Here is a 27,174-nt window from a genome sequence, read left to right as displayed (position 1 = left end):
GCTCTATTTCCTAGTCATCTTTTCCATATGATGACAAAGATTACCTTTAAGCAGTGAAGTCTAACTAGAGGTAGAGAAAGCTGCGTTATGACAAAATGATCCTTTGAAGTGACCTTTTTTTTTTCAGGAGATCAGGCAATACATAAATTCTGATTCATAAAAACAGCCTTAGATTGTCTCTGAAAGGTAAAAGGTTAAGCAAGTATTACTGATTCTCCAGAGTATAGGATTAAATCTATTCGCCTAAGAGAAATCTGTATATGATACAATATGTTCAGAATTATTGGCAGTGTTAAGTCCTTTCCAGTATTTCAGTATATTCTATGGTGTGATATTCTCCCAAAAGTAAAACAGTGATGGCCTTCCTTTTTGTTTTTTATTTGAAGTAGGTCTCAGTGCTGTTTTTGAAGTGCTGTCCTCTCCAAAGTTCATTGGTTCATTGTAGCTAAGTAACCTGAAGAAATGACATAGATGGATGTTAAAAGCTCTTTTTTTGTTTGTTGTGGGTTTTGCTTGGTTTTTTTGTGGATGTTAGTTTGTTTGTTTCTTACCTGACTTCTGCCAGGAAACAGGAAGCGATCTCCCGTCCTTTGATATCCTTGCTTAGATTGTTTGCCTTAGCAGTAGATGTATAAATTACATGATGCCATAGGAATAAGTTCATCTCATTATCTCATATTTACAGTATGTTGTCCAAAAAGACAGCTAGTCTTCAGTTCTATAAGGAATTTGGTATAGACCATAGGCTTCTGATCCAGTAGGAACTGTAAACCTTGATTTCTTCTTTAAAGATCATTTCAGTTTAATGATCTCTTAAGAGACAAGGTTGATCAACATTGACTAATATGTCACCATGCTTTGCTGTTTCCTGATCCATGATCTTGTTCTCTGTCATACAATACGTTTTCCCACATGATCACAGCAACATAAGAAGAATTATGGCTATACTTGGTAAACAGTCTAGCCAGCAGTCATCTGTCAGCTGTTGTGATAGAAATCCAGGAGTAGAGGAGGGGTAGCATCTCCTTCCTGGGCTGGCAACTGCGCTTTGAGAAACTTGCACTGTGGGAAAAATCGGAGCTACACAAAAAGTATTGAAAGTGTCAGAACATTCTATAAACCTTTATTCAATGTAAATAATATGAATTTCAGGCCAGTAGTGTCTCATACCAGCTTGTAACTCTGACAAGTGCATGTTAGAGTTCATTCTTCAATTTGACTTTTGGGTGGTAAAAATAGTGGTAAAATCGTCTCCTTTGTAACATATGAAATGGTAAAGCAGAGCTTGCAAAGACACTGCTGTTAAAGCTGTTACTGCTCTTCCAGGAGCCTTCCAGAGCATTACCCTGCTCTCTGTATATGTATTTTACCAAGTGTCTGCTTGTGTACTTGACAAAAATCATGCACTGCTTTGTTGCACTGTGGAACACAGTATAATGAATGTTTCTTGAAAGTAGATCATATTTTCTTCCAGGATAAGGAGAAATGCCTTAGAAGTATGTGTGAAACTCTGTTCCTAAATGTTTAACCACAGAAATCTGAAATCCCCAAGACTGATCTGACATGCTCAGGTTTCTTGAACTTTTACCACAGCTTTTTATCAACAAACTGGTTTTTTATTTTGTTTTGATTTTGGGTTTTTGTTTGTTTGTTTGTTTGTTTTGTTTTCATGTTTATGCAGTTATTGGTTTGTCTTCACGAAAAGACTACTGTTACTATGTTTTCTTATTCATCTATGATTTCTAGCACTTAGCCTAAAAATCAGTATTTTTATAGGCACTACTTAGAGAGTCACTGGATATAAAATTTATTCATTTAAAATAAAGGATCAGCCCTTGTTTACATTTTGATCTTTCATTTCACATATTTCTGGTATACTTGGTACTGTTCAGCACAATTAGGACTATTAATGGAAGCTTTATAATTGTCCTGGAATTACTTGCAATTTAATTTAAAATTTTAAAAAAAGTGCAGTAAAGAAAGCAAACCATTTTTGAAACAATATTTATTTCCTATTAATTCAGACAACTGCAGCAAGTACTTGGGCACAGGGTGGATGTATTGAAATGGAATAAATACTGCAGCAGTTAAGAAAGTGTGTATATATTCAAATCTCATTAAGACAAAATGTGCAGTTCTTGGGATCACAGACTTAAATTACATTTGTTCTTGTATTGAGCGAACTGAACACTACATTAAAAATTGTTTCTTAATTTTGTGGCATGTGTTATAGAAAATGTTAGCATTTATGATGGTGTGTTATACATACATTCTCATGTGTAATTTTTTTAACAATGCTTCTGACATTTTTTCTCAGCTAGGTGAATGCTTTGTGGTAGTAAAACCATTTAAAGTCATAGTAAATTACTTTGCTAACCTTTTGAGCAAGCTTTAATGAATTTTATTCTATTATCAGTCAGATTGCCTGCATAGTAAAGGGAACGAACTTCTTGAATCACATTTGGGTCGCAGAAACTAAGGAGGAGGAGGAACTCAGCAGCATGTAAAATATTGCCTGTACAGAAGTGTCATAGTGCTCAGTTATTTCAAGATAGCATGTAATGTTTAATGAAAGTAGATTTGTAAATTGTGTGTGAAATTAGGAAATAAATTCATATGTAAAGAGTATGTAGATAGATTTGCAAGTCGTTATTTTTCTAAAATGCTGTATTAACTTTTGGTTAAAAAACAATTTTCAGAAAGAATTTAATAATTTTTTTAAACTGAGCTATGACTCATGTTTACCTGTTGATGGTGTAAGTGTATTCAAGATCAAACCAGAGATACCTAAATATTGCTTTTCTTGGAGGGTAAGGTGCCTTGTATTGATGAAATTATTTTATGTTTTTACCTAGGTGATCGTTTCAGGTCAGTGATAGATGATGCTTGGTGGTTTGGAACAATTGAAAGCCAGGAACCTCTTCAGCCTGATTATCCTGATAGCTTATTTCAGTGCTACAATGTCTGGTTAGCAAATTTATCTTCAGTCTTTTATTTTAATTAGTTACTTCATTTGAAGTACTGACTGAGTAGCTTGCTTTCATTAAACTCGGTCATGCATCTCACTGTACCAGTTTATTATAGTATTCTGTGGTGTAGAGATAAATTATGTTACAAACATTAAATAATTTCATTGTTGAAGCAATATTAGTAGGTAATTTAAGTGTGGTTATTTTCAAGCTGGGACAATGGTGATACTGAGAAGATGAGCCCCTGGGACATGGAGCTGATACCAAGTAATGGTATGGTACCTTAATATAATTTGCTTTACAAGTGCATTTAAAGAAAAAAAATGTTATATGGTTTTACATAAACAATCCTGTTTCTCTTGGAGTGGGATGAAGGGCCACAAACCAATTGCATTTAAAGAAAATCTTTAATTATTAAACTGAAAGTGCATTAAGATAAAAGAACTGGGAAAAAACGCAGCCATACTTAGGCAAACTAACCGTATGTTAAAAATAAAGATATTACAAAAATGATAATAGATAATGTAACAAACAGTTAAAGTTAACTGTAATGTAAAGTTAACTGTTAATGTAACGAACAGTTGAAGTTAACTGTTTGTACAGTTAGGGAGGACTGGAGATAAAACCAATGCCCAATGTCAGCTTGAGGAAGCTGCCTTCTCTAAGACATATCAACTTGCCTGCAGACATCCAGTGCATTGCAGATGCAACATGTGCCTGTGAGATACTTCAGTAATAGTAAGATTTGCTTCCTGTCTGGTCCAGCATGTGTGGCAGATACACAGCAGTGGACAGCACAGAGTGGACAGCATAGCATGGGCACTGTTCACAGACAAAAACGTAGTATTTCTTCTTTTCTCACATAGGATATTGTTATTGATGGGGTTTTTTTGAAGACTTCACAGAACTGATTAAAAACCAAAGTAGAATCTGCATTTTTTACTTGTGTTTTCCATGATACATTTGATAACATTGTCACTCATAAGTAGTCATAAATAGTTCTTAATTATTTTAAGTTGCAAATGTGTTCATTTCAACTTTTCACTTTAGTTCAACCCTTCTTTTAGTGGGTACCTCTTTGTCATAAATAAAATACAGGTGTTAGAGTAATAACATGACTAAAATAAATAATCAAAATAGGCAATTAACCCCTGTTTACTTTCTATTAGAGGCTAATTCATGTTGTCTTAAGGAAGGAGAAGACGTTTTCAGATAAAGGATAGATACTTATTAAGATAGCTGAATGTGCACCTGATTTTTGGCTGTATGTACAAATATTACCAATTGTTACACCTTCTATAAAAATATAAAAAATGTTAAAGAGGAACACTTTACATCATACTTTAAAAATCTTCTCTTACTTTATAAATTGTCAAAGTTGGTAAGTCCTCAAGGGTGTCAGGGTGATAACACTGTTAATTTGCATGCTCTGGTTTTAGCATTTTAACTCACAAAACTCTGACAAGGTGGAACCATTACCTGGAGAATTCTTTTGGTATCAATGTCAAAGTTGTTATCTTAAACTTCATCTGAAAACCATGTGCCATTCCTTACTAAAATAACTTATTACCAAGAATATTGGGGTTTAACACAACTCCAAAACCAAAGACAAGTTTTAACTGTGTTAAAGGAGTGTCTTAGTTCCAAAATAAATTTTACATTTAGCTATTCAGAAGAGGACAAATCTTGTTTGAAGGAGGACTTGTACACCAAACTGTGTTGTAAGGATTTAAATTTATCACACAGTAATATACAGAAAGGATACTGGATGCATCCAGAATGTCTTTGAGCAAATCAAGAAGTATGCATTTGTTTTAGTTAGTAAAAATTATTATATGATATCTTTGATTTACAGGTATATGTATTACACAAGGTACAAATATTTACGTCTTATTTAGTTTTCATATTACATTCCAGCTGTATTTCCAGAAGAACTGGGAACTAGTGTTCCTTTAACAGATGACGAACGTAGAACACTGCTCTACAAACCTCTGGATGGAGAGTGGGGTTCCAGGACCCGAGACGAGGAGTGTGACCGAATTATTGCAGGGATAAACCAACTTATGACTCTAGGTAAATTCTGAATAATATGGGAAGCGTTTTTGGTTTATATTTTTTAGACTTTGCTCATGTGCACTTCTGAAATTACCAAATGAATGTGATAAAATACACCTTTAACCTCTTGATGAACTGGAACAAAACTTTCTCATTTCCTTAGTTATGCAAAATGTTGAGGAAAACATAACTGATTAATTTGAGAAAAACCACTTAGTATTTGGTTGTAGAGCAATTGCTGTTTACAGGCAGTTTCTGAAAAGGTAATTGTTATAATGTTTAACACATCACTGCAATGTTTACCTTAATTAAAGATGGGTGTCTCAGTGGAGATCCGTCAGTGAAATACAGGCTGAATCATAAGTCTTCTGTATGTCTTTGTGGTGAACAATTGGTGTTAAGTCAGCAGTCATAGCTTTTGTGCTAACAATGGTCATAAATTAAACATATAAGTAGTCACAGATACTTTTTTTTAACTGATTTTTTTTAAATACTTGATGCAAACCAGAAAACTCAACTCTTGAAATAATTCAGATCACCGGTATATCCCACATGGCTTCTCTGATGACATACTGCATAAGAAGCTTCCCTTTCCTTCCAAAAGAAAGGAATTACCCGTACAGTGTAGTAAAACAAATTAGAGATTTACATTCAAAGAAATTGTCAGGAAATGAAATTTGAGTTATTTTCACTGTGCTTTCTGAGAGTAATGGTTTTACATTTTGCATTCTGTTGTATGACGTACTGCTTAGTTTGGGATTTAGTTATAGTATGTGTGGTGCGTATTGGTACAAAGTAGCAGTTTCTAGAACATTCAGAAAAGTAAACAGCTTCTAGTAGGAGAGCAGTCTGTTTAGCAACAACATATTTTCTGTTTTTAAAGACTTTTGAAAGAGACTTTAAAGGTGGTTTTATGGGTTTGTATTGCAGTGTTTTTCTCTGAGTATAAAATATTAGAATGATGTGTGTCTAAGCGCTCGTGATGGTTCTAAGCATAGGAGGGAAAAAACAACTTTGTTTAGGTGCACAGGCTTAAATTGCTCAGTGGTCCTCTAGCATGATTGTAGATTGATTTTTAGGCTTCCTTGCTGTTAGGTAGGGACAGGATATTGTCTTTCTGTTTTATTTTGAGGATGGATTTTACCCACCTCTTATGGAGGCTGAAATAACTCTGTAATTTCTATGGTAAGAATTTAATGCGTTGCTTTGTTTAAAGATACTAGAGTGGCAATATAAAATAAAATGAAACAAGCCTGTGTTGTAAATAACAATACTGAATTGCATGCCTTCCAAATGTGTATAATTTGTATATTCAAACCTACTTTTCAAATTTGTATATTATACAAGAGCTTGACCTATCTCTGAGGAGTGTGGTGCTTCATACACAACAGAATGGGTAGTCACTGCAGTGACTGTACTTACAGCACACACCTCAGCAAGCACTCTTTTAAGTAGAATATCAGAAATCGTTTGGACTATCTAGAGTAGTTACTGTTACTTTTGGGAAACTGCTACACATTTCAAACGTGAGGAAATAGCATATGTTGCCTGGGGGTGAATCTTGAAACTGCCATGGGACTTTTGTGGTATATAACTGGGGTTTTGTTGTGTTTTTTTTTTTTTTTCATTTCATCTAGATATTGCTTCTGCATTTGTGGCACCTGTGGATCTTCAAGCTTACCCAATGTATTGCACTGTTGTGGCATATCCCACAGACCTCAGTACCATTAAGCAGAGACTGGAAAGCAGATTTTACAGGTTAGATCCAAGTCTCAGTTCCTTCTGTAGTATACCGCCAGCTGTATTTTTGGTAGCTCTTTGTCTTCTAACACCAAATTCTAGGAGATGGGTGCAGGTATGCACTTTTAATTTCTTCCATCTTCTGTCCTTGATCTACGTGTCCATTTTCGAAAACTCTGAAAAGGATTGAACGTCTGTTCCCAAAAGGTATTTTAAAATTAAATGGCATTTAAATTCCTCCTTATCCAAAAGACTTGTTCCATGTGGAATTCAAATTGCAAGGTTAGTAAAATGACTTCTAGTCCAAAGGATTAAATTTCCACTTCATAGTTAAAAAAAGAGAAATCTTAAAGATATCACAGGTGGGTTTTTTTGTCCTAACGTGCTTTAAAAAAAAATAAATCTTGCATTATCACTTAAGCAGCTACACAGAATCTGACTTCTTAGATTATTGATGTTGAATTATTGGAATTGTTGCGCAGCAACGAAAATAAGTCTAGTGGTTTTGACACTGTTTTGATGTTTTCCTAAACTGTGATTGCAATTGCTGTTGGGTTTTTGTTTGTTTGTTTTTGGAAATTATTTGTTTGTTTTTATTTGGGCTGGGTTTTTTCGGTAAATATTATCTATGTAACAGTATAGTCCTTTAAATTACTTCTGTTTCTTTGAGTTCTTGGGCTATTTCTGATTGGAAAATCAGTGTTCCTCTAATAGTTCTTTTGAATAAATATGGCTAGCATTTTGTTTTGGCACAGATTTCAAAGTCCATTTCTAGTTATTTATATATGCTAAATGAAGATTGAATTCTAAATTAAATTTGCTTTTTCATTTTCAAAAAAGTGCCCCCCGTTTTTTATCATTATAATGAATATTAAACTTAGGTTGTTCCATTTTTATTATGTGATAATAAATAATAAATAATTCGCTTCTATAATGCACTGCTTTGCCATCAGGTGGAGAGGACTTTTTGCTGGCATTTTCAATAGAGTAAGCAGTTATTTTTCGTAATCAACACACCATCAATAAATTGGGTTTTATTAGTTTGTAGTATTGCCATGGCCTGGTTAAATAATAAGCAGTCACCCTGTGTTGTTGTTTCACGTTAATTTTTTTTCTTTTACTTTGTGTGGGTTTTTCAGATCACTTGTGGGTTTGGTAGCTTTTCATGAGGCTTACCTTAAAACTTGTTTGTCCTTCCTGAACCAAGAGTCTTAGCATGCCTATGTGTTTCTAAATGATGCAAAAAAAACCCCAGAAAAAAATTATCTTTCCTAGTGACTGCTGGCATTGTATAAAACTAAATGCTGGACCCAAGATCATTATTAAATTGCATCTAAATGCTTATGCTACGCTCAACATGTTAAATGATCCCCCACCTAACTCTACAAAACCTTTGCGCAGCATTTCTTTTCATTATGGGCTTTTTTAGTATGAAAATACAAGATTGTATGTATTTGTAACTTTTATGCTGTCAGAGTTGGTTTTTGTTTTTGTTTTTGTTTTTAGATTTGTATCTATTTTTTCCTGTTATTTTTTATAATGTGGCTATTCTATAGTTAGATCATTAAATAAGAGTGGTGTAAGGATCTGATTGTTGTCTATCCGTCAGAAAAATGTATACTTTAAAAACATTTTTTATTACTATTTTTTAATCCTTAACTGTGAGTTCAGAGCTGATACAGGATAGGTTTTGTGTATCTTAAAGGAATAATAAAAGGTGAGATGTCATAGCTGAATTTTCCTAAGGGCTGTCAGCTGTATATTCTTAAAGCCATTTGTATAGATTGTACAGAATTATAGCATGAGAACTGGAAGCCTGAGGAAGCTGCTGCCTTCTGCTTCTGCTGGTCACATAGGGCAGCATATGGCAATGTGCACATTTTCTGATGTAATGGAAAACAGTGGTGGATGGGAAGAAGGATGTAATGTTTTCTCCCCCTGTTCATATACATTGCTAGAAATGAAGTCTTTATTTTTTTCCTTGTCTTTTCCCCCGACTGTTGATGTCCAGGCGCCTTTCTTCATTAATGTGGGAAGTCCGGTACATTGAACATAACACTCGCACATTTAATGAACCTGGAAGTCCTATTGTCAAATCTGCCAAATTTGTTACAGATCTTCTGCTACACTTCATAAAGTGAGTTGCTTAGTAGGTTGGTTGTTATTCCTGTCTCTTACCCCAAGATATTTAGCCTTTTCAGATCTGTATCTTAAAGTAAGATGGTTCTGCAGCTTGAATAAGCCTGTTGTCTGCTGTTGGGGCAGAAAAGAATAAAGCTTGTCTTGACACAGAATTCATAAGTTTGCAAAACAAGATGAAGTTCTATAATACACTGATTGGCATAGATAAATGATAAGAATGGGTCTGAGTATCTTCATGGAGTTATACGTATACTCATTGATAAGTTATGATTTTGTCTACATGAACATAATTATGGGCATTTAATTCCAAAGTCTAGATTACAATTGATAATGTGATCGAAGATGGTGTTTAATATGTATGCAAGGTAAAAATTGGAGTCTTTGTAGTTGACAGAAATAGTAGTTGTCTTTCTTTTTTATTATTGTCTATAGAAAAACTTAATGAGAAATGTTTAAGATTTTTCAGTCAGTTGACACATCTACAGATCTAAAGTTTGTAAGAAGAACTTACTGTGTCCACTGCCTTGATTTGCTTGTACACAGTGAGCACTGTTATTCCCACCTTATAGAAACAGCAAAGATACTTCATTAGTTTAACAAAAAATCATGACATTTTCAGTGATTTACTTTCTTAGTTAAATTGAAATTGTTAAATTGAATCGTGTTCTTTTCTATTTCATGTGTTCTTAAAAAACATCAGAACTGTGTTATATATTTGGAAATCTAGGACTGTGACTCCATACATAAATTTTTGATATCTTCAGTGCCTGTGATTTCTGATATTGTCTGGAGAGTGAAAAAGACTGAAATACTTCAGATGTTAAAAGTTTTGGTGAAATATACACCATTAGAAAAAGATATGTATCTAAAGAGTTTGTCTATTACTAATTTTGTTCTTTAACATCTGATCATTCTACATTATTTTTTTTCTGATTAATTAAGCAGCTCAGGGTTTTTCAAAATGTATGTTTTTAATTGACTTAGCTAAAGTAATGCAACACATAGATATTCTTATTTAATAATGGCCTATAGCTTGAGTCTATTAATATACTAATTTAAGTGAACTAGCAATTGATATAAAGCCCAGACTTTTCTTTGTTTTTATGGTTCTAACTGTGAGGTAGAAGGCCTAGACCATGGAAAGCAAAGCCCATGGTTCTAATGAGAGTGATGCATCTGAGAACCTAAGGCTTAGTCTCTTAAGTTACCTAAGTCTCTTAAAAAGCTGAAAAGGGGGAGGAGAGGGTGTTGATGTTGCTTTATCTTTTTTCACCTTCTCTCCCAGCTTTTATAGGTAATTGCAATAGCCTGTATTGCAGTGTTAAGAGTTACTGAGTGTTTACAATTAGAAGTGGTAGAAGTGTCACAAACCACTTTTTTCCCAGTGGTTTGGATTGCTACGTAGTAGAACACCTTGAGGCTTTCGTTTGTATAGGAGCTTTTTATATTAAACAGCAATTGAAAATGTGTGTGTTTTAATGAATTAATTATGCAGGTTTGTGCAATAACAGTGTTAGTACTTACACAAATGAACATTGCATTTCAAATGTCTTACATTGTGGGTACTAATGTATTAAATTGCACTTTTGTACAATAAATTCACTGTAATGCTTCTTAAAAAGCTAGATGGTCCCCAAAGGCCTTTATGTGGCATAGTATTAGATTTTTCTAATGCTGATAAATTTATGGTAAAGGGTTATGATTTTTAATTTTAAAACGTTGACACTGTTAAGTGGTCTATATTTGACAGAGTGCAGATAATATTTTACAAGTTTTGAGCAGATGACTAGCTTGACTTATTACTGCAGTCGTCTTAGTATTCATATAGCAGTAAACACATTCTTATTTGGGAATGATTGCATATATATTTTCCATATCCTGGGAAAATTACAATTGATTCCTTAGGTGAAGATGGAAGATAAATATTAGCTTATATTTCTTTTTACACAGAGACCAGAGTTGCTATGACATAATTCCATTATACAATGCAATGAAGAAGAAAGTGTTGTCTGACTCTGATGAGGTAAGTGGTTGTGTCTTAGACATTGGCATTGATACGCCGGAGAAACGGGACCGCTGTCTCTGTCCTATGGAAGACCAAAATACTGGTTTCAGTCACTGTAAGGGAGTGGGCTGTAAATGTTTCTTTCTGTCAGCTGGGAAAGTGGGTGAAAATCTAGCCTCTTGTCCTCCTTTAGTGCAGAGAGCTTTAATGGATTGCTGAAGAATTTAGATGCTGCTTAGATATCTGAGAGGTTCTCAAAACTGACAGTCACATGAAATGCTTCTCAAAGGGACAGGAGTAGGACTATAAAGACTCAAATTACAAATGAAGTATAAAAGAACTCATCTACTCATATATGCTTATATTTTTTAACCTTTTTGTGCGACTCATTATCTTGCTCAAAGGAAGAAGAGAAAGATACAAATGTGCCAGGCACTTCCACTAGAAAAAGAAAGGTAAATATTCTTAAGATTTTTTAATTTGTATTTTGTAGTCCTATAAATAACTATAAATGTATTTGTAAACAATGAAATGTAAAACTGAAAATGTTTTTATTATTGTGTAATATCAGCTTTTTGAAAGTTTGTGTTGTTCTACTGAGCTGTTCAATGTAAAAGCATTTCTGTCTGTGCTGCTGCATGTTGTGAATTCATTTGTATCCTGTGGGAAACCTTTTCTGTTAGATTTTGTAAAAGCAGCTAGTTTATTTAATATACATCAGGCAATATTGTCATTTCAGGATCATCAGCCAAAGCGACGGTTACGTAATAGAGCTCAGTCATATGACATTCAGTCATGGAAGAAGCAGTGCCAGGAGCTGCTGAATCTCATTTTTCAGTGTGAAGACTCTGAACCATTTCGTCAACCAGTGGATCTTCTTGAATATCCAGTGAGTATTTTAGAGCAAGAAAACTGGCTATAATCCACTTCTTAGGTGGTAGGTTGTGTTTTTTCTGACTTTGACCGTATTTCCATCTCTTTCAATTGGATCTTCAGGCAGCTGCAGTAATAGAATTTTTTTCAGTGCTTCACTGTCACTTGAAAATAATTTATATCGTCTTTTTAAAGTAATTTCAAAATAAGTTATACTTATCTGCTCTCTCAGATACTTAACTTGCAAAATATTTTATATTCAGGGATGCCTATGTTGTTAAGTAAATTACAGCTTTTTAAGTAAATTAAAGTTTTTGCAATTAAGATGTCTTTCATTTTCTGAGTTAAAAATAGTCATATATGAAATGCATATGTTTGGTTGTTGAATGTGACATGTCAGGGATCATTGTTTTTTATTCAGAGGTATAAAAACTAAAGGTAATTTTATGTGACAACTTTAAGTAACAAAACAAAGGTTTTGCTTACTTTCTAGCATAAGTTTTTCTTTAAAATATCACTCGCAGGTGATTGACTTCAGGGAAATTAATTTTCTCAGTTAGAGAAAAGAAATGTTTCTCTTTTGGAAGTCACCAGTAGGTCTGTCTTGATGCTTCTGCAGCCATTATTTTTGAAGTACCCTAAACTTTATGCCATGGTCAACTACGGATGGGCTGCTGTGTTTGAAATCCTCAAATGAGCTGATGGAGAGTACTATAGTAGGCTTAGGCATGAAACACACTGCTCCCTGGTGTCACAAACCTGTTTAACATTCATAGGCACTCCTGCAGGTTCTATTTGCCCTGATGGATTAAGTTAACTTTTTGGGTTATTTTGGTATTTAAGGTTTTTGTTGTATGCATATTGCTCTGTTTTTTCCTAGCCTAGAAAAATGATCCTGTCATTGGCTTGATCTGGCTCCTATTTAAGCCCATGGAGTTTTCAGTATTTTAATATTACTTTCCTAAATTGTCAGGTCTCCATTTGGGAAGCTACTCAGGTTTCAGGTGGATGTGATAGGCCTCTGATCAGATTCAAGTATTCAAACTTCATATTTTAAAGCTAATATGTAAGAATATTTTTAGTCTTAGTCCCAAGTTTGAGCTTTTAAGCCATCCAGAAAGCTTGTAGTCACACTTTTCGTATCACTGGTATCTTCATGTCAGTGTGTTAGTAATGTAATCCTTAGGACACGAAATTCTGAGCTCTGCATTTCAGTATATCTGTTTAGAAAACGAATTAAATCATCTATTGGTTAACTTCTAATGCTGGTCCTGTTGATTATGTCTGTGAGGACTTATGTTGTGTATGAGTGGAAAGGGGCAAAACATCTTAAGCAGTCTTCCACACCTATTTAAACAGGACATTTGTGTTAAACAGGTTTATCAAATGCATCTGAAAGAAAATTATATGTTAGGGCTTGGAAAAAAATTGTAATAAACTGCTTTGCTATTTCTTAACAGGATTACAGGGATATTATTGACACTCCTATGGACTTTGCTACTGTTAGAGAAACACTGGAAGCTGGCAACTATGAATCACCGATGGAGTTATGTAAAGATGTGAGACTTATTTTCAGCAATTCCAAGGCCTATACACCAAGTAAAAGATCAAGGGTAAGACTTTATTCTTTTCTATTGTTGTTGTTTAAAAAAACCCCACTTATATCTGAAAAAATATAGAACAGAAAAAGCAACTGTAATTTGATTACTTTTAAAAACAAGTTTAATTATTTCTGATCTTCAAATTGAATATTTCTGAGACACTATTACAGCTTTGTATCTTAAAGGAAAGGAATGTGTACTGTTTAAATGCCATAAGTTCTGATGTTCTGCATGTGTGTTTCAAAAGTGTATATTAGAAAGTGGATCTAAAGGGGGAGCCACATTGAAGGAAAGATCTGTAGAAACATGATTATGGGTACCATAGTGGAATTTAACTGTTATTTTGGGGAAGAAGCTTGATTTTCAAAACAAAAAAACACACAGCCCCTCCACCTTGGAGGTTGCCCCAAACTGAAATATCCAGGTATAGACAGCAGAGGATGTTGAAATTCAGTGTTGTTCACCACTATGCAGTGCAATTGTAATGAAGCCCTTAGGATTTCTGGGAAACAGGACTGTCTTTACATAGTATCAGCCTACAAAGCTATTCTCGGATGCCCTGCTTGTAGTAGGTGCAGTATCTGTGAGCAGTTAATTTATAAATGCATACTTACACATGTTCAAGGCTTTTGTGTAGCTTTTCTTCTACTAATATGTGTTAGGTGTTCAGACTAGAATTATTAGCAGCTTTTATGTTTGGCTGTTCTAAATAGCAAATTAATTATTAGGACTTCATTGTTTTAAAACTTGGGGACAAATTTCTTAGCAGGTGACTAGAAAGACGGACTGATCAGCGATTACTCTCTCTTCAGTCAGTAGCAGACAAACCCACTCACTATTGAGGCTGCCTAAAAATCAGTCTTTTGGTTGTATTAAATGGGATGGATTTGGGGAAAGTCTGGATTCTTTTGTGGTTTTTCTCTCTCTCCTTGATCTCATCACACCTGTTGTCTTAGCTCTGTGTGATTCAATAGATCCTTCTGACATTTTCATTCTTTTTTGTGTTTCTTCCAAACAAACCTATTGTTGAGTCTGGTGCTCTTACAGTTTGGTGTGTCATTAGGTAGGCAACTGTTCAATATTCTAATATGGCATTTCATATTCTAAGAAGGTGCTGTGTCTCAAAGTACCTAGGCAGGTCACTTTGGTGGGGCTTTTTGTGTTTCCAGAATTAATAACAACTGTGCTCAAATAATTAGTTGTGATCTAAACTGAGTCACTATAAATCATTCAAGGCTAGAGATGGGGAAAAAAAATGTGCACCTATATAATTTCAATACATTTATTGTACCTGTTGAAACCAATTTACTGGTAGAATCAATTCATCCATAAAAGGAATAGATTGATGTTCAAATATAGAATATAAGGATGAAACTTAATGCAGCAGAAAATAAGATTTCTTGACCCTAGGTATGATACAGTAAAATTACATTAAGGATCTCTTCGTAATTTCTGTTGAAGCTAGAAAGGGGTAGTACATTCTGGAAAGGCAGTTGTAAACATGACTTTTCTAATTTTTTCTTTTGTGTGTCATCTTCAGTTGTAATATACTTTTCAAAACCATGAAAACAGTTGAAAGCAAACCTACACATGGGTTAATGTAAATTTGTTGAGACAGACTGTAAATTTCCCTAAAACATTTCCATATTAATCACTTTACCTTTCTAGCTATTGTTCAGTGATAAATAAGTAAAATGATGCTTTGGAAAGGTATAAAACTTGTTTACTGGCTTTTCTTTTTTAGATCTACAGCATGAGCTTGCGCCTTTCTGCTTTCTTTGAAGAACACATAAGTTCGATTTTATCGGATTATAAATCTGCCCTACGCTTTCATAAAAGAAATACAATAAAGAAACGAAGGAAAAAAAGAAGTAGAAGCAGCTCAGTTTCCAGTAGTGTTGCATCCAGGTACATTAATTCTTTTACAGCATTCATGAAATGTTTTGCAAGTTTGACATACCTAAATAGAACCTAGTGTGGTTTTTTTCTTAATCCTTCCTTTACTATTCCCTATATTGCAGAATGATAGCTTTGACATGCAAGTCCCTATGACGTGGAAGAGTTTTAAACTTTACTTAGAGCTATCCTAGTGTAAGTGCTTAAAATTCAAATACCTGCTAAACATACAGTAAAACAGCATTGTTAGGATAGCGGTGACATCATGCTTTGTCATATAACTATAGTATTTATTGTAAAGATTCACTTTTCAGAAGCTCACAACTTACATGAATTTCCACAGTAAATGTCATGTTTTTAACATACTTCATACAGAGGTGATTGTTTTACTCCCACGATCTCAGACACTAGCATTTAATTTTATTTATTCCTGTAAAATGAAAAAGTGGTCATCCAGGATACAAATTGTTCCTCCTTTTGCAGTCCTGAAAGGAAGAGGAGATTAATAAAACCTCAGTTGAAGGCAGAAACTTCCACCACTTCGTCATCTTCTGCACCTGCACGGTCAGCAGCACTGAGACATGCTCCGCCTCAGATGAATGGAAAAGCGGCTGAAGCCTCTTCCCTTGTGCGGACTAGAAGCAATAGGGGGATAACAGATGTGGCTGTTACAGAGCAACCATCTACTTCTTCAGGAGCAAAGCCTTTAACTATAAAGCCTTTAATTACAAAGCCTAATACTACTGCAGGGTCAGGAAAGTCAGGCAAGTTGGATTTTTTTTTTTTAATTAAGCAAGGAATGTTTTCAAAGATAAAACTGGCTTTTTGGAAATCTGTTATATTTCTCTCAATTAAGACTAGTTCTGTTTTCAAGCTGGTGGGCCTTTGAGGCTCTTCCGAGGAAAACTGAACAAGTTAGGCTGTGTTGTTTTGTCTAGGAAACTTTCTTCCTTCTGGATCACTGACTCAAATTGTTTGTTTGTAGTAGAACGTGAGTTCTATTTTAGTCCAACAAGATTGAATGTGGTATAAACTACTGGACTTACATAGTTTTCGTTTTCTTTTTATCCTTCTAGTACTGGAGAATTCAGCCAAACATTCCAAGAACCAGAATATTGTATCAAACCCTACCCCATCGGATTACAGTCATAACACTAGGAATAACTCCACTAGAGAAAATCCCGAGAAAGAGAAGCAAATCAAGCGCAAAGTAAAATCTTCCCCCGTTAATCAACAAGGTACCAAATTTCTCTGGAACTTCTCCCTACCCCACCCCAGTTATTGATGTAGTGGCTGTAGTGTTGTACTTTAGTTGTGGTAATTTGGAGGTGGGGAAATTAGGATGCATTATGATTTAGCAGAATGGGGAAGTCTAATGGAACAACTCAGACACAGTTTCCTTCTTGATGAATTAGCACGGTTTTGACTATTCTTAACACCATTTCCATGGTGTGATCACTGTTGTCTAGCTTATGCATATGTTAACATATCTGTGCCTTCATTTAAAATGTTACAAAGATCATGTTAGGAGTTCTGAAATTCCAAAGCAGACTTCTGTAGGGTCATGCTTTAAACCCTGTGTGTTTATGTGGGTTACATTTGGTTCAGTTATGCTGAGTGTGGTGACATGCTGTGCAGCCATGAGTGTAAAGGTCAGAGCATCCCAGCTGCAAATTAGTTCTTTCACTTTTTTCCACAGAAAATTGAACTATGCAGTAGTTACTGCTTCTGTTTAGTACGTTTGAATGGACTGCTCAGACCTACGTTTCATGAAATCTCTCAAGTGAGCTTGCTTAGTCTCTTGATGTCTGAATACCTTAAAACTCAAAACTTCTGTGGAGACTGAAATAAGATCTTCTAGTCAAAAAGCTTTCCTGTTTATGAAGGAGCTTTGAACTGTTATGAAGATTCTTGAGGCAGCTAGATCCATGAACCATCTTTTCTCTGAAGATGGGAGACACAGTAGTCTTAGTCTGCAAATTGGGTGCCCCCTAATTAATCTGCTTACTCCTTGTAGTCCTTCTTTCCCCAAGGATTATCTGTTGTTTCTTAGTCTTCCATGCTTCTGAAAAAGTAGCTTGTGGTCTGATAAGTTAAATCATCTGTCTATTCCTTGTAAGCTTTCTCACAAAGGCCCCAGCTTGTTACCATGTTGCATGGCTAAGTATGCACCTTTTATAGGACTGGGTGTTTGGTTGGATCAGAGGTACTGAATGTTGTTGACATGGACATGTCCCTCCTGCACATCCCCTCATATGACAGAGGAGACCTGTGTGTTCAGTGCGTGATGATGCACATTTGAACACAGCAGGAGCTGTGCATGGGTGTTCCATCGAAGGACTGAGGAACTATCATGCTGACTATGAGCCTGTTCTTGGCCATGTTTTAGGCAAGGGCTGTGGTATCAAACATTTCCCTAAGAGGTCCTGTGACATGCCCTGCTAAGGCGAGTACCCCTCACCTAATGAAAACACACCCTGTTAAATGTCAAAGCAAGTACATCTGCTGTCTGTCTGTTAATGTGAGAAACCTGTGCAAATTGCATATAAAAGATGCTACCTCAGGCTGAAAGAAACTGTTTTATTTCTCCAGAGATTACCTGTTGATCCTTACAGTAATGCTTCTTGAGCAACTTTTTGCTGTTGTGGATACAAAATAGGAGTTTTGTCCACTGGTGTTGTATCAGCCAAGAAAAACCCCTTAGGTGTTCCCCTTTTTCCCTTTTTTTTCCCCCTGGGTTTTTCCTGGGTTTTTTGTTTGTTGTTTCCCCCCACCCCCCAGCTACTGTGTGCTAAACTCAACTAGAAATTAGTTCTCCTTGCATATGAGAATGAAACTCTTTGAGCTCTACTTTGAGTTTCTCAGATTTTGACAGATTGGCAATCACTGTGAATCCTTTCAGATATTTTAGTAGGGGCTTTATTAAGGCAGTGTGAAAATGAATGTAAATGCAAATCTGTTATGTGACATGTACTTGCATTTCTTTACAGCGGATTGCAAAAATAATGCTTTGGCATCAGGAAGCGTTCAGGTGAATGGACATGGAGGACAGCCTTTGAAACCTCCAGTTAAAAGAGGTCCCGGACGGAAACCGAAGGTGGAGACTAATAACAGTAGCTGTGAGGTGGTGGTGCACAAGAAAAGAGGCAGGAAACCAAAAAAGCTACAAATTGTTGAACAGCAAAAGGTTGCAGAGCAGGATACAATCCAGACCACAAGGGATATACCAGAAGAAGCCTCTGTTTCTACTGCATGCAACTCTCTTTCTGAAAATAATGTGAAGGAAGACTTGTTACAAAAAAAAGGCCGTGGGGGTAGAAAGCCAAAAAGGAAGATAAAGACCCGTCAGCCAGGCTCGGACCTCTTAGTTCCTGCGAATGTTAAAATGCAAACAAGAAGCAGGAGGAAAAAGACACATGAGCCCATGGAGGAGGGGTCTGAAGAGCTTAAAGATTCTGAACCTCACATGAGAACTAGAAACCAGGGTAGGAGGACAGCCTTTTACAATGAAGATGACTCTGAGGAAGAGCAAAGGCAGCTATTGTTTGAAGACACCTCCTTAACTTTTGGAACATCAAGCAGGGGCAGAGTCCGAAAGCTGACTGAAAAAGCAAAAGCTAATTTAATTGGTTGGTAATTTTTACCAAGGGTTTTACTTCAGAATGCTATGAAGCAGGTACAGTTAAGGAACAGCAGAACAGACTTCTTCTTCCCTGCTGCTATTATGGGTTAGAAGAGTATGTTCTGATGTGGGGAGAAAGATCTAGCAAAAAGATAAACTGAAAGAACATTCTTTGCAAGAAATATATATTTTAAACTTTTGCTATTTATTGCCCTCCAAATAGGTTATACATTTCAACAGTCATTTTGTTCACAATTGAGAATAATTGAAGCAATTTCTGACTGACGTACAGAGTTGATAACTACTCTGCTGGAGTAGTACATAATATCTCTACACAATTGAAAAAAGGTGATGGTACTTTTAATTGCCACAAACTGAAAACAGAAGTCTATTTTTGACCAAGCAAGGTACGCTTTGATTGTAAAGTCCAGTCACCTAGGAAGGTAGACTTTGACAAAAAGTGGCAGTAAATTCACTTACATTTCTATTAAATACAAAATACCAAACTTTGCTAATCTGAAAATGTTTAATTTCAGTTGTGATGGAACATTCAGCTGCAAAAGAAGCCTAGCACAGGCCATTGGTTTATCCAAGTTCTGCCAAACATAGCAAAAATGTAATCACAAGTATATATATCCACATTGGAAAAAGTTTGACTAATGTCTAATTTTTCAGACCTTGATTCTTGTATCAGTCACTAAATCTCTGTTTATTGTGCCAAAGACTGAGAATCAGTGCAGTGGAAAGCCTTTTTTTCTTTGAGTGTCAGTACAGCATACCATTTGCAGTGATAAAAGCTGTGTCTTGTTTTAAATAGTAAATTGTTAACATTGTTCTGAAATGTATCTTTTTTGGTACTTCTGGTAGAAAATAATGCACTGGTGGGGTCCTTTGACAGAGATGTTTTAGTCTAAATGTATAATTGGTTAAAGGATTCAAGGAAATTACAGGACAAGTATGGAATTATGATGTTTACTTTCTGATCCAGATTGATAGTTGTTTCTACAACTTAAGACATGCTTAAGAGGCTGAAATGACCTACAAAGAAGAGTGTATGTGTATATATTAATATATACATAAACACATACATCTAAAATATTACCCAGGTATAAATTTTTTTCAGGATTTTTTAGATAGCACTAGAATTGAAAATTTTAAAATGTCATACTTTATAGTTTAATTTTAAGGGGAAGATTGGTTATTTTCAATTATTAGGGTTAAAAGGCCAAATCACTTTTTATGCAATCATGTTTTATACAGTGGTCTCATTGCACATTGTGTTTTTCTGCACTTTTTATGGTATATCACGCTGACATAAGTCAATATACACCCTAAAGAAAAATTCCATTTAATGATTGTGCCTTGTATTCTATTATTTCTTGCATCCTTACTAAAATTAAGTTGTCTATTGTAAATGATAACTATATGACTTAGGGGAATGTATTGTTATATGTACTGCTCTGGAAAAGAAAAGCAGTTATTTATTTGTTTATGGTACATTTAGTTATTTTATACCTTTACAAACAAACCTTAATACCATTTTGTATCACTTAAAAAAGTATTGTCCAGTTCCAAGTTAAAAATACATAAGTAGTCATATTTACTGAGATCTGGTATGGTACAAAAATGTAACCAAAATTTTCTGGTTATACTTTTTTTTTTTTTTACACAAACATCATCTGCAATGTCTAGAGGGGAGGGCATGCAGAATTAAGACCTTAAATTTGCACAGCTTCTGTATTTGTATTTGAGGCCTGATTCTTCACTCTTTATTTTCTTACCGAAAAAAGGTTTCTAAGTTTGAACAAAGAATATTGGTATTTACCACCAAGAGAAATATGTTACTGTGGATAGCAAATTAGTATCCACCATACCTAGTTTGAGGTAGTTCATTTTACTACAAAACGTGGCTAAGTAAGATATTTTCCAGATCTTCTTTGAATTGTTATGGATTTGAACTTGGGGAGCACGGATTAGTTTTTATTTAATTTGTTGGCATATTTATTTTTTCTAACAAGTAATTCTTTATCATTCAATTAAAATGGAGTTGCTAAACGTGGTAAGATAACAAGCTACAGTTGTACAATTGCAATACAGCTTCACAATTCAAAACTGATTGATTCTACTTGTTAATTTTGTCAGATCTCACTGATGAAGGCAATCATTTGAAAATGTGTAATTTCCTGATGTTATCTGCATTGTAATATATAAAACAGATTATATCTAAAATTCATCTTCTGTATTTACTCTGTTTGTAATGATGTTTTATATGGCATGTCTGTGTATATATTTATATATCAAAAATACCTTGTAAGTAAGTTTTGGAGACTGAGATTATATACGTTCCCTTAATAGTAGGTAGAAGATTAAACATCTTAATTTTGTGAGGATAGAAAGCCTTACCTGCAGAACATGGGTACTGCTTCCCACCCAGTAATATCGGTGACTTTAGCCAGTAAGTTTTTAATTTGTATTAGACACATCAATGTTTTTCCTTTTAAAATAAATTGTGGATAATTTGGGTCAAATTTTTTTATAGAAGCAACACTAGAAGTTTATTAGAAATTAATACCAGATTTATTTAAAGGTTATATTTTTATAATTTAATTCACTAGGTTGCAAACTTTATTTATGAGACTTTAGTCACCATCAGACTGTATTTTGGTTGGGGAAAAATTTATTATTTGAAGTGTTGTGAGATACTGTATCAACACAGAAAAAGAGCTTTTGATTACATAGTCTTAAGTTTTTAAATGTGAGCAATAAACTTATTGGTCAGTGTTGAAATAATTTAAGAACTATAATTATATGCATGTTTTATAATGCCATCTCAAGTACCTAACAACTGGTTCAGAAAATGGACTATCAAAATCTCATGTGCTTGTTTCACATTTGCATTGTAAATAACATACAGCTTCATAGTCACATACACATAAATGATCTGGCAGCAATTAACTCAGTTTTATTCATTAAATTTGTTTATATTTGACATGGATATGAGGATACTGTTCTGGTATTTCTATACTATACTGGGAGACGTTAAAATTGGTATTTACTGCTGAGTGGTATCATAATAACAGTGTGTTCTCTAACCACCAATGAGGAAATAACTTCTGCTTCTGTCATAACAGTGGGCTCTAAATGTTTAACAGGAATCATTGTACCTCTGCCTACATACCTAACAACTCTTTATCCGCTTTGTTTCTGTTGTTTGTGTTTTCTCTGGGAACTGAACTGAAATTTTACCACTGTAGTGTTCATTATTATTATTCTCAATATTGAACTAGAGCTCTTCGTCACTCGGCAATGACCAGTGATACAACTTTACAGAGAAATGTCTTCCTCCGGTGATTAGACTGCTGTGATAAAGATTTACAGATGTTTATTTGTACAGTGTCTGGTTTGTACCTGTGATTGGTTTGTTGATAGACTTGTAAGATTGAGTTGGTTGAGTTAAATATTACTATGGCTTAATATTTGTGAAACTATTAATTGATAAAGGACCCTGATGCAGCACGTAGGATATATTAATATCTATTAAAAAATAAATTGTAGTGTAGAGACAGCTTATCCACTGTATTGCTGTACAAATATTTGTAAGCATCAGTTCTGTGCCAGAGGCTTTTGTCTTACCAAAGAAGGACTACATGCAACACAAAAAATACTCTGTCCATTCAGTAATTTCAAGCTTGTTACAATTTTTACACCACATTATTAAATATTTTGCTCACATTTGTTGGATTGCGGACTATAAGTAAATACTTTAGCATGTCATTTGAATTTAGGCACATGTTAAATGGTTGACTGGTTCTATAAAAGCAATAGGTGTAACTGGATGGGACTGTTTCACCCTGTACTTACGTAGTAGATAAGAGGTTAGAGATTTTTAATCTCACTTTCATCAACATTCACATTCAATTTTGTAGCATGTGAATCTTGCTGAGTTAATTTTAACATTGCTGGTCAATCAAGATGTAGCCATACCACAGTTGTGTCCTGAGTCCTTACCTTGTTCTGAAGTAGTATATTTTGTCCACGCTAGTTTTTCAAAGGTTTTACTTTTTGCCTTTTTTTTTTTTAACAGAGTGTTTAAAAATAATTTAATTCTGCTACAGTGCTGTGATACAGAAGGTCGAGGGTCTTAAAACCTCACCTAGAAACAGCAAAAGCTCATTTTCTGTTTACTACCTAAATGAAGACAGATTAACTGTGTAAAATTAGTATATATTTTCTTTTATCCCTGAAGCTCTTGTAACAGACTGGTTTCCAAGGGGACCTAGATATTCAACTGATAAAAGGGCTGTTAGTTTTCTGCTGTAAATTATTGTATATACGTGTTTGTTTGTATGCAGAGGAAAGCGTATTACATTTCATAAAATTGGCCAAGGCTTAACAATGTGTTTCCAATAACAAGTCTGGCATTGACAGCTTACGTAGCTTCCTGTTTTTGAATCATGAGTACAGCTTGTTCACTTTCTGCTGTCTGGGGAAAATAGCAGGTAGCTTTAAACCAGAGTTAACCTCTAGGTGCTCTTGTGTTTCTGCTAATTTTAATGCAGGAATTCACCATGTCATTTTTACAGTGTGTTGGATGAGAAAACATGCCAGGAAGCTAGATTAAAAGGCATCTTAAATTGCAGAAAAAAAGGCGATTGGCTGCTTCCCCCCCCTCCCTGCCCCTTTTCCCAAGGTTATAAGAGCCTCAAGGCACTCCAGAAGAGAAACCTTATATGCTGCAATAAAATAAGGGTGAAGAAATTTAGCTTTTAGGAGGTACGTAGTCAGACAAGTAGTCATTTGGATCCTTTTTAATGCAGATAAATACATCAGGAAATTCACTTCAAATAATTCAAATAATACATTTTAGGGAGGGAAAGTACACTGAAAAAACAAAGAATAAAGTCATTCAAAATAGGGGTAGAAAGAAATAGAAGTACCTGTCATGTACTGTGTGATGTACATGTGCTATTTTGTGCTTACAACTGCACGCGTTGGTTTGCTAATGCATTGAGACCATACAGAAGTTACATTTTTGGACCATACTAAAACTGCAGAAGTGTGGTGGACAACTGGATAATGATCTTGCGTGAACTAAATTCTGTCATAATGTTTCAATATGTATAGAATGGAGCTCAACTTCAAGTAAATTACCTAGAAAGGTTAATTTTAAAACTGACACATTTTCAGATTAAAAATTACGCTTATTTTGTACAGAATTATGTAAAACAAAAATCTGTTGTATGTAATGAGTAACAGTTTTGAAAACTATAATTCTTTAGCTTTATCAAGGCTTTTTTCCTTCCAGAAATCTAGATTATCATGTTATAACCTGAAGTATCTCACCAGGATAACAGTGCCCTTTCTTTTTGTACATATGGATTGGAAATTTCTTTACTGTTATGTGGACACTTTCTATGTTAGTTTTGATGCATAATACTTTGAATCCTTTTATACAAACTAGAATGTATGTGTAAGAATTACTGTCACTGCAATGTAGTAACTACAAACTTATTTTTAAATAAATAGAAAACATGTTTTTCTAAGCTGTCCAACAGTGTTTGTTTCTATCTAGTAATTTACTGTGTTATGGGACAGTTGCTTATGTGTTTCTCAAAACGGCCTAAACTCAGCTTGTTTTGATTCCTTATGGAATATGGTATAGTGGTATATGGCAATATGGTATAGCGTTTGTGGGGGAACAGACAAAATTACAACCGGAGCGTGCTCTGATAGAGATCAAAGTTTGCTGTTTTGTAGGGGTTTTCACTAAACCCTGCAGTTCTGGAGGCCGTATAAAAGCAGTAGCATCTGGCACTGAAGACACCATGTTGCCACTCCTCTTAGCTCACTTTCACATGTGCAGCAGGGTACCCACCCCTAATCCTCCAGAAAGCCTTCCTTGTTCAAATAACAAAGGTTTGTACCAGAGCTAGGTCCAGTCTATGGATATCTGTGCTTCCCAACAACTCTAGAAGAAGGTAAAAACACCTAAGCAGAGAGAAGTTCCCTCCTCTCTGCCCGTAGAGTACTGGTCTTCAGTCTAGTTGCCCTGAGTGGGTGGTGCAAGGAAAAGGCAATACAGGATGTATTTGCACAAAGCTGCAGGGTTGGTTTGTTGATATCTACATGTTTCTGCCCAATAGATGCAAGACAAAAGAAATGTTTGGTATTTCAAATACTGCCACTATGTGAATTCTGTTTAATTTCATGTGTTACTTACTTCCTCCTTATGTACCTTACCTCAAAACACAAGGAAGTGACGGAAGAGACCCTTACCTCACAGATGTGGGTATGTGTGCTGCTGGGTGATGGGAATGGGGAATGGTCACAGCAGAATGAACTCCCTGTTGCTTTCCAGACTCCACGCTGAGTCTAGCAAAAGCAAGACTTGTTTTAGCAGATGAGGAGAAACCTGTTGTCTCAATCATCCATGCGAGTTTTAGTAATTGGCCTGTTCTGCTTGGAGAAAATAAATTTAGAATACTGAAAACGTAACACATTTTCTTCTGTGCTTCTGGTACGTACTGGAGCTGGTAGTTCTACTGTATGTGCATTTTCAGTATGGCAGCATTATTATAATAGTGGTGTGCTCATCCAAGCACAAGCCACCCCAGGTCCACGATTCTAGTTTTGTTACTGAGAATAGTCTTAAGCAGTTAATAATTTTTTCTTTATTTTGAAAACATCTTTTTCTGCATAACTCTGTACAAAATCCTTAAAATACAATTGTATCCCAGTTCTCATTCCTGTGACAAGTATCTTTTTGAAACCTGCTGTGGTTATTTTATTTTGAGTAGAAATCAAGACTTTGCTTAGGATTAACAGATGCTGTGAAATGTTAGTATCTGACAGCGAGATGCTGACTGTGCCGGTACTAATGCTTCATTACCTTCTTAATACCATTTACTCCTGTTGGATCATAACACTCATTAAATGAAGGAAATTGTGTAATCATTGACCATTTTCTTTTCAAAGTGGAAAATTTTTATGCCAAAACCTGTGTTATTTCCTGCTCTAGCTTTGCAAAATAGTTCTTGTCATTTTTCCCAAAAACAAATGAGCAAAGTGTAATGGTTTTAAAAATTAATCAATGTTTCTATTTGAAGCAAATGTGAAAATAAAGGAAATGCCAGCAAGCAACATACAATGTGACTGGAATTTAAGTAGCATAAAATTGAGTTATTGTACACAAAATTAGCATGCAAAATATAGGGTTTTTGTGGGTTTTACTAATGTTAACAGGAAGCTCAAAGCCCAGAATGTCAAGTTGTTTTTCTAGCTCAGAGAAACTGTTAAGAAATCTTTGGAACAGGCTTAATTGAATCTTTTAGAGGAGTGTAGTGAGAATTTATGAATTCTGTCCTGTACTTTAAAATCTGTATGAGCACTGAAGGGGAGACAGGGTAGAGGATTCGGGAATCTTGTTTCTAGTCTAGTAACAACCATACAAATTTCCTTTGTGATTCCTTTTCTTGTCTCTGAAACAGGGAGGTTTTTGGTCCTGTTGGCCTTTCATTTCACTTTAGCTTGCAGATACATCAGTGGGGAAAAAAAAGGAAAAAAAAAAAAGAGAAAGAGGGAACAAGAGCAGAGGCAGGTAATCAATTCATTCAGCATCAGATTTCTGCAGAGGCATATTCCTGAAGGTACTGACTTCAAATAATGTTAGCATTCAAGGACCAGGCAGCCTCATCTGTTAATTTGTGTTTTGTCTCAGATCTCTGAATTTGACTTTGAACAAGGATATTCAAAATAATAAAGACTGTAACTTAAAATGCAAACCTAGCTAGAATATGATCAAAATACTAGAAGGAATGACTGTATTTGTATTCAATAGCAGAGAAATCTAGTAGGGTTATTTTTCTGAAATTCAAGCACCTCATTCAAAATTTGAATTCTCTTTATTATTAAGGAAAGCGGTGTAAGCTTCCATAAACTGCTAAGAAATGGAATACAGTTGTCAAAAACTTAAAAAAAGAGTTACTTAAAAGTCATTAATTAGTGATTGCCTCTCAATACACTGCCTATTTTTACCCAACTAGAATCTCAACATGAGGAGTTGAGTGTATGTGCAATTTGTACCATTGTCCTTCACTGACATCAGTTACTCTGAATGAACAAGTATGTGGGGAAAGATTAAATATCTAGAACTCAAAACTTTTATGCTGTTTAATGCTTTTAAAGGGTTTGAGGTTGTAAAATATGTGTTAATACTAAACTCTTCTGTTGGATAAAGTTACAAGGGAAATGAGAGGTTAAATTATTTAGGAA

General features: G+C 34.9%; 1 protein-coding gene across 2 annotated transcripts in view; it reads left to right on the top strand.

Moving 5' to 3' along the window:
* Nucleotides 1–24,446, top strand: part of PHIP (pleckstrin homology domain interacting protein) — a 102,994-nt gene extending 78,548 nt beyond the window's left edge. For both annotated transcript variants that reach the window (XM_027645114.1, XM_027645113.1), the window contains exons 25-37: nt 2,856–2,967; nt 3,181–3,242; nt 4,887–5,042; nt 6,662–6,782; nt 8,776–8,901; nt 10,857–10,929; nt 11,316–11,366; nt 11,651–11,800; nt 13,245–13,397; nt 15,130–15,293; nt 15,765–16,045; nt 16,358–16,519; nt 18,272–24,446. In XM_027645114.1, coding sequence (XP_027500915.1) covers nt 2,856–2,967; nt 3,181–3,242; nt 4,887–5,042; nt 6,662–6,782; nt 8,776–8,901; nt 10,857–10,929; nt 11,316–11,366; nt 11,651–11,800; nt 13,245–13,397; nt 15,130–15,293; nt 15,765–16,045; nt 16,358–16,519; nt 18,272–18,918 — 2,258 coding nt within the window. In that variant the 3' untranslated portion in view covers nt 18,919–24,446. The remainder of the gene's footprint in view (nt 1–2,855; nt 2,968–3,180; nt 3,243–4,886; nt 5,043–6,661; nt 6,783–8,775; nt 8,902–10,856; nt 10,930–11,315; nt 11,367–11,650; nt 11,801–13,244; nt 13,398–15,129; nt 15,294–15,764; nt 16,046–16,357; nt 16,520–18,271) is intronic.
* Nucleotides 24,447–27,174: the final 2,728 nt, after the last annotated feature.

This window comes from Corapipo altera, unplaced genomic scaffold (genome assembly GCF_003945725.1).
Source record: "Corapipo altera isolate COAL_440 unplaced genomic scaffold, ASM394572v1 2, whole genome shotgun sequence".
In the NCBI taxonomy this organism is placed as follows: Eukaryota; Metazoa; Chordata; class Aves; order Passeriformes; family Pipridae; genus Corapipo; species Corapipo altera.
The sequence above is the reverse complement of the archived record's forward strand: the minus strand, read 5'-3'. Positions and strand labels throughout refer to the sequence as shown.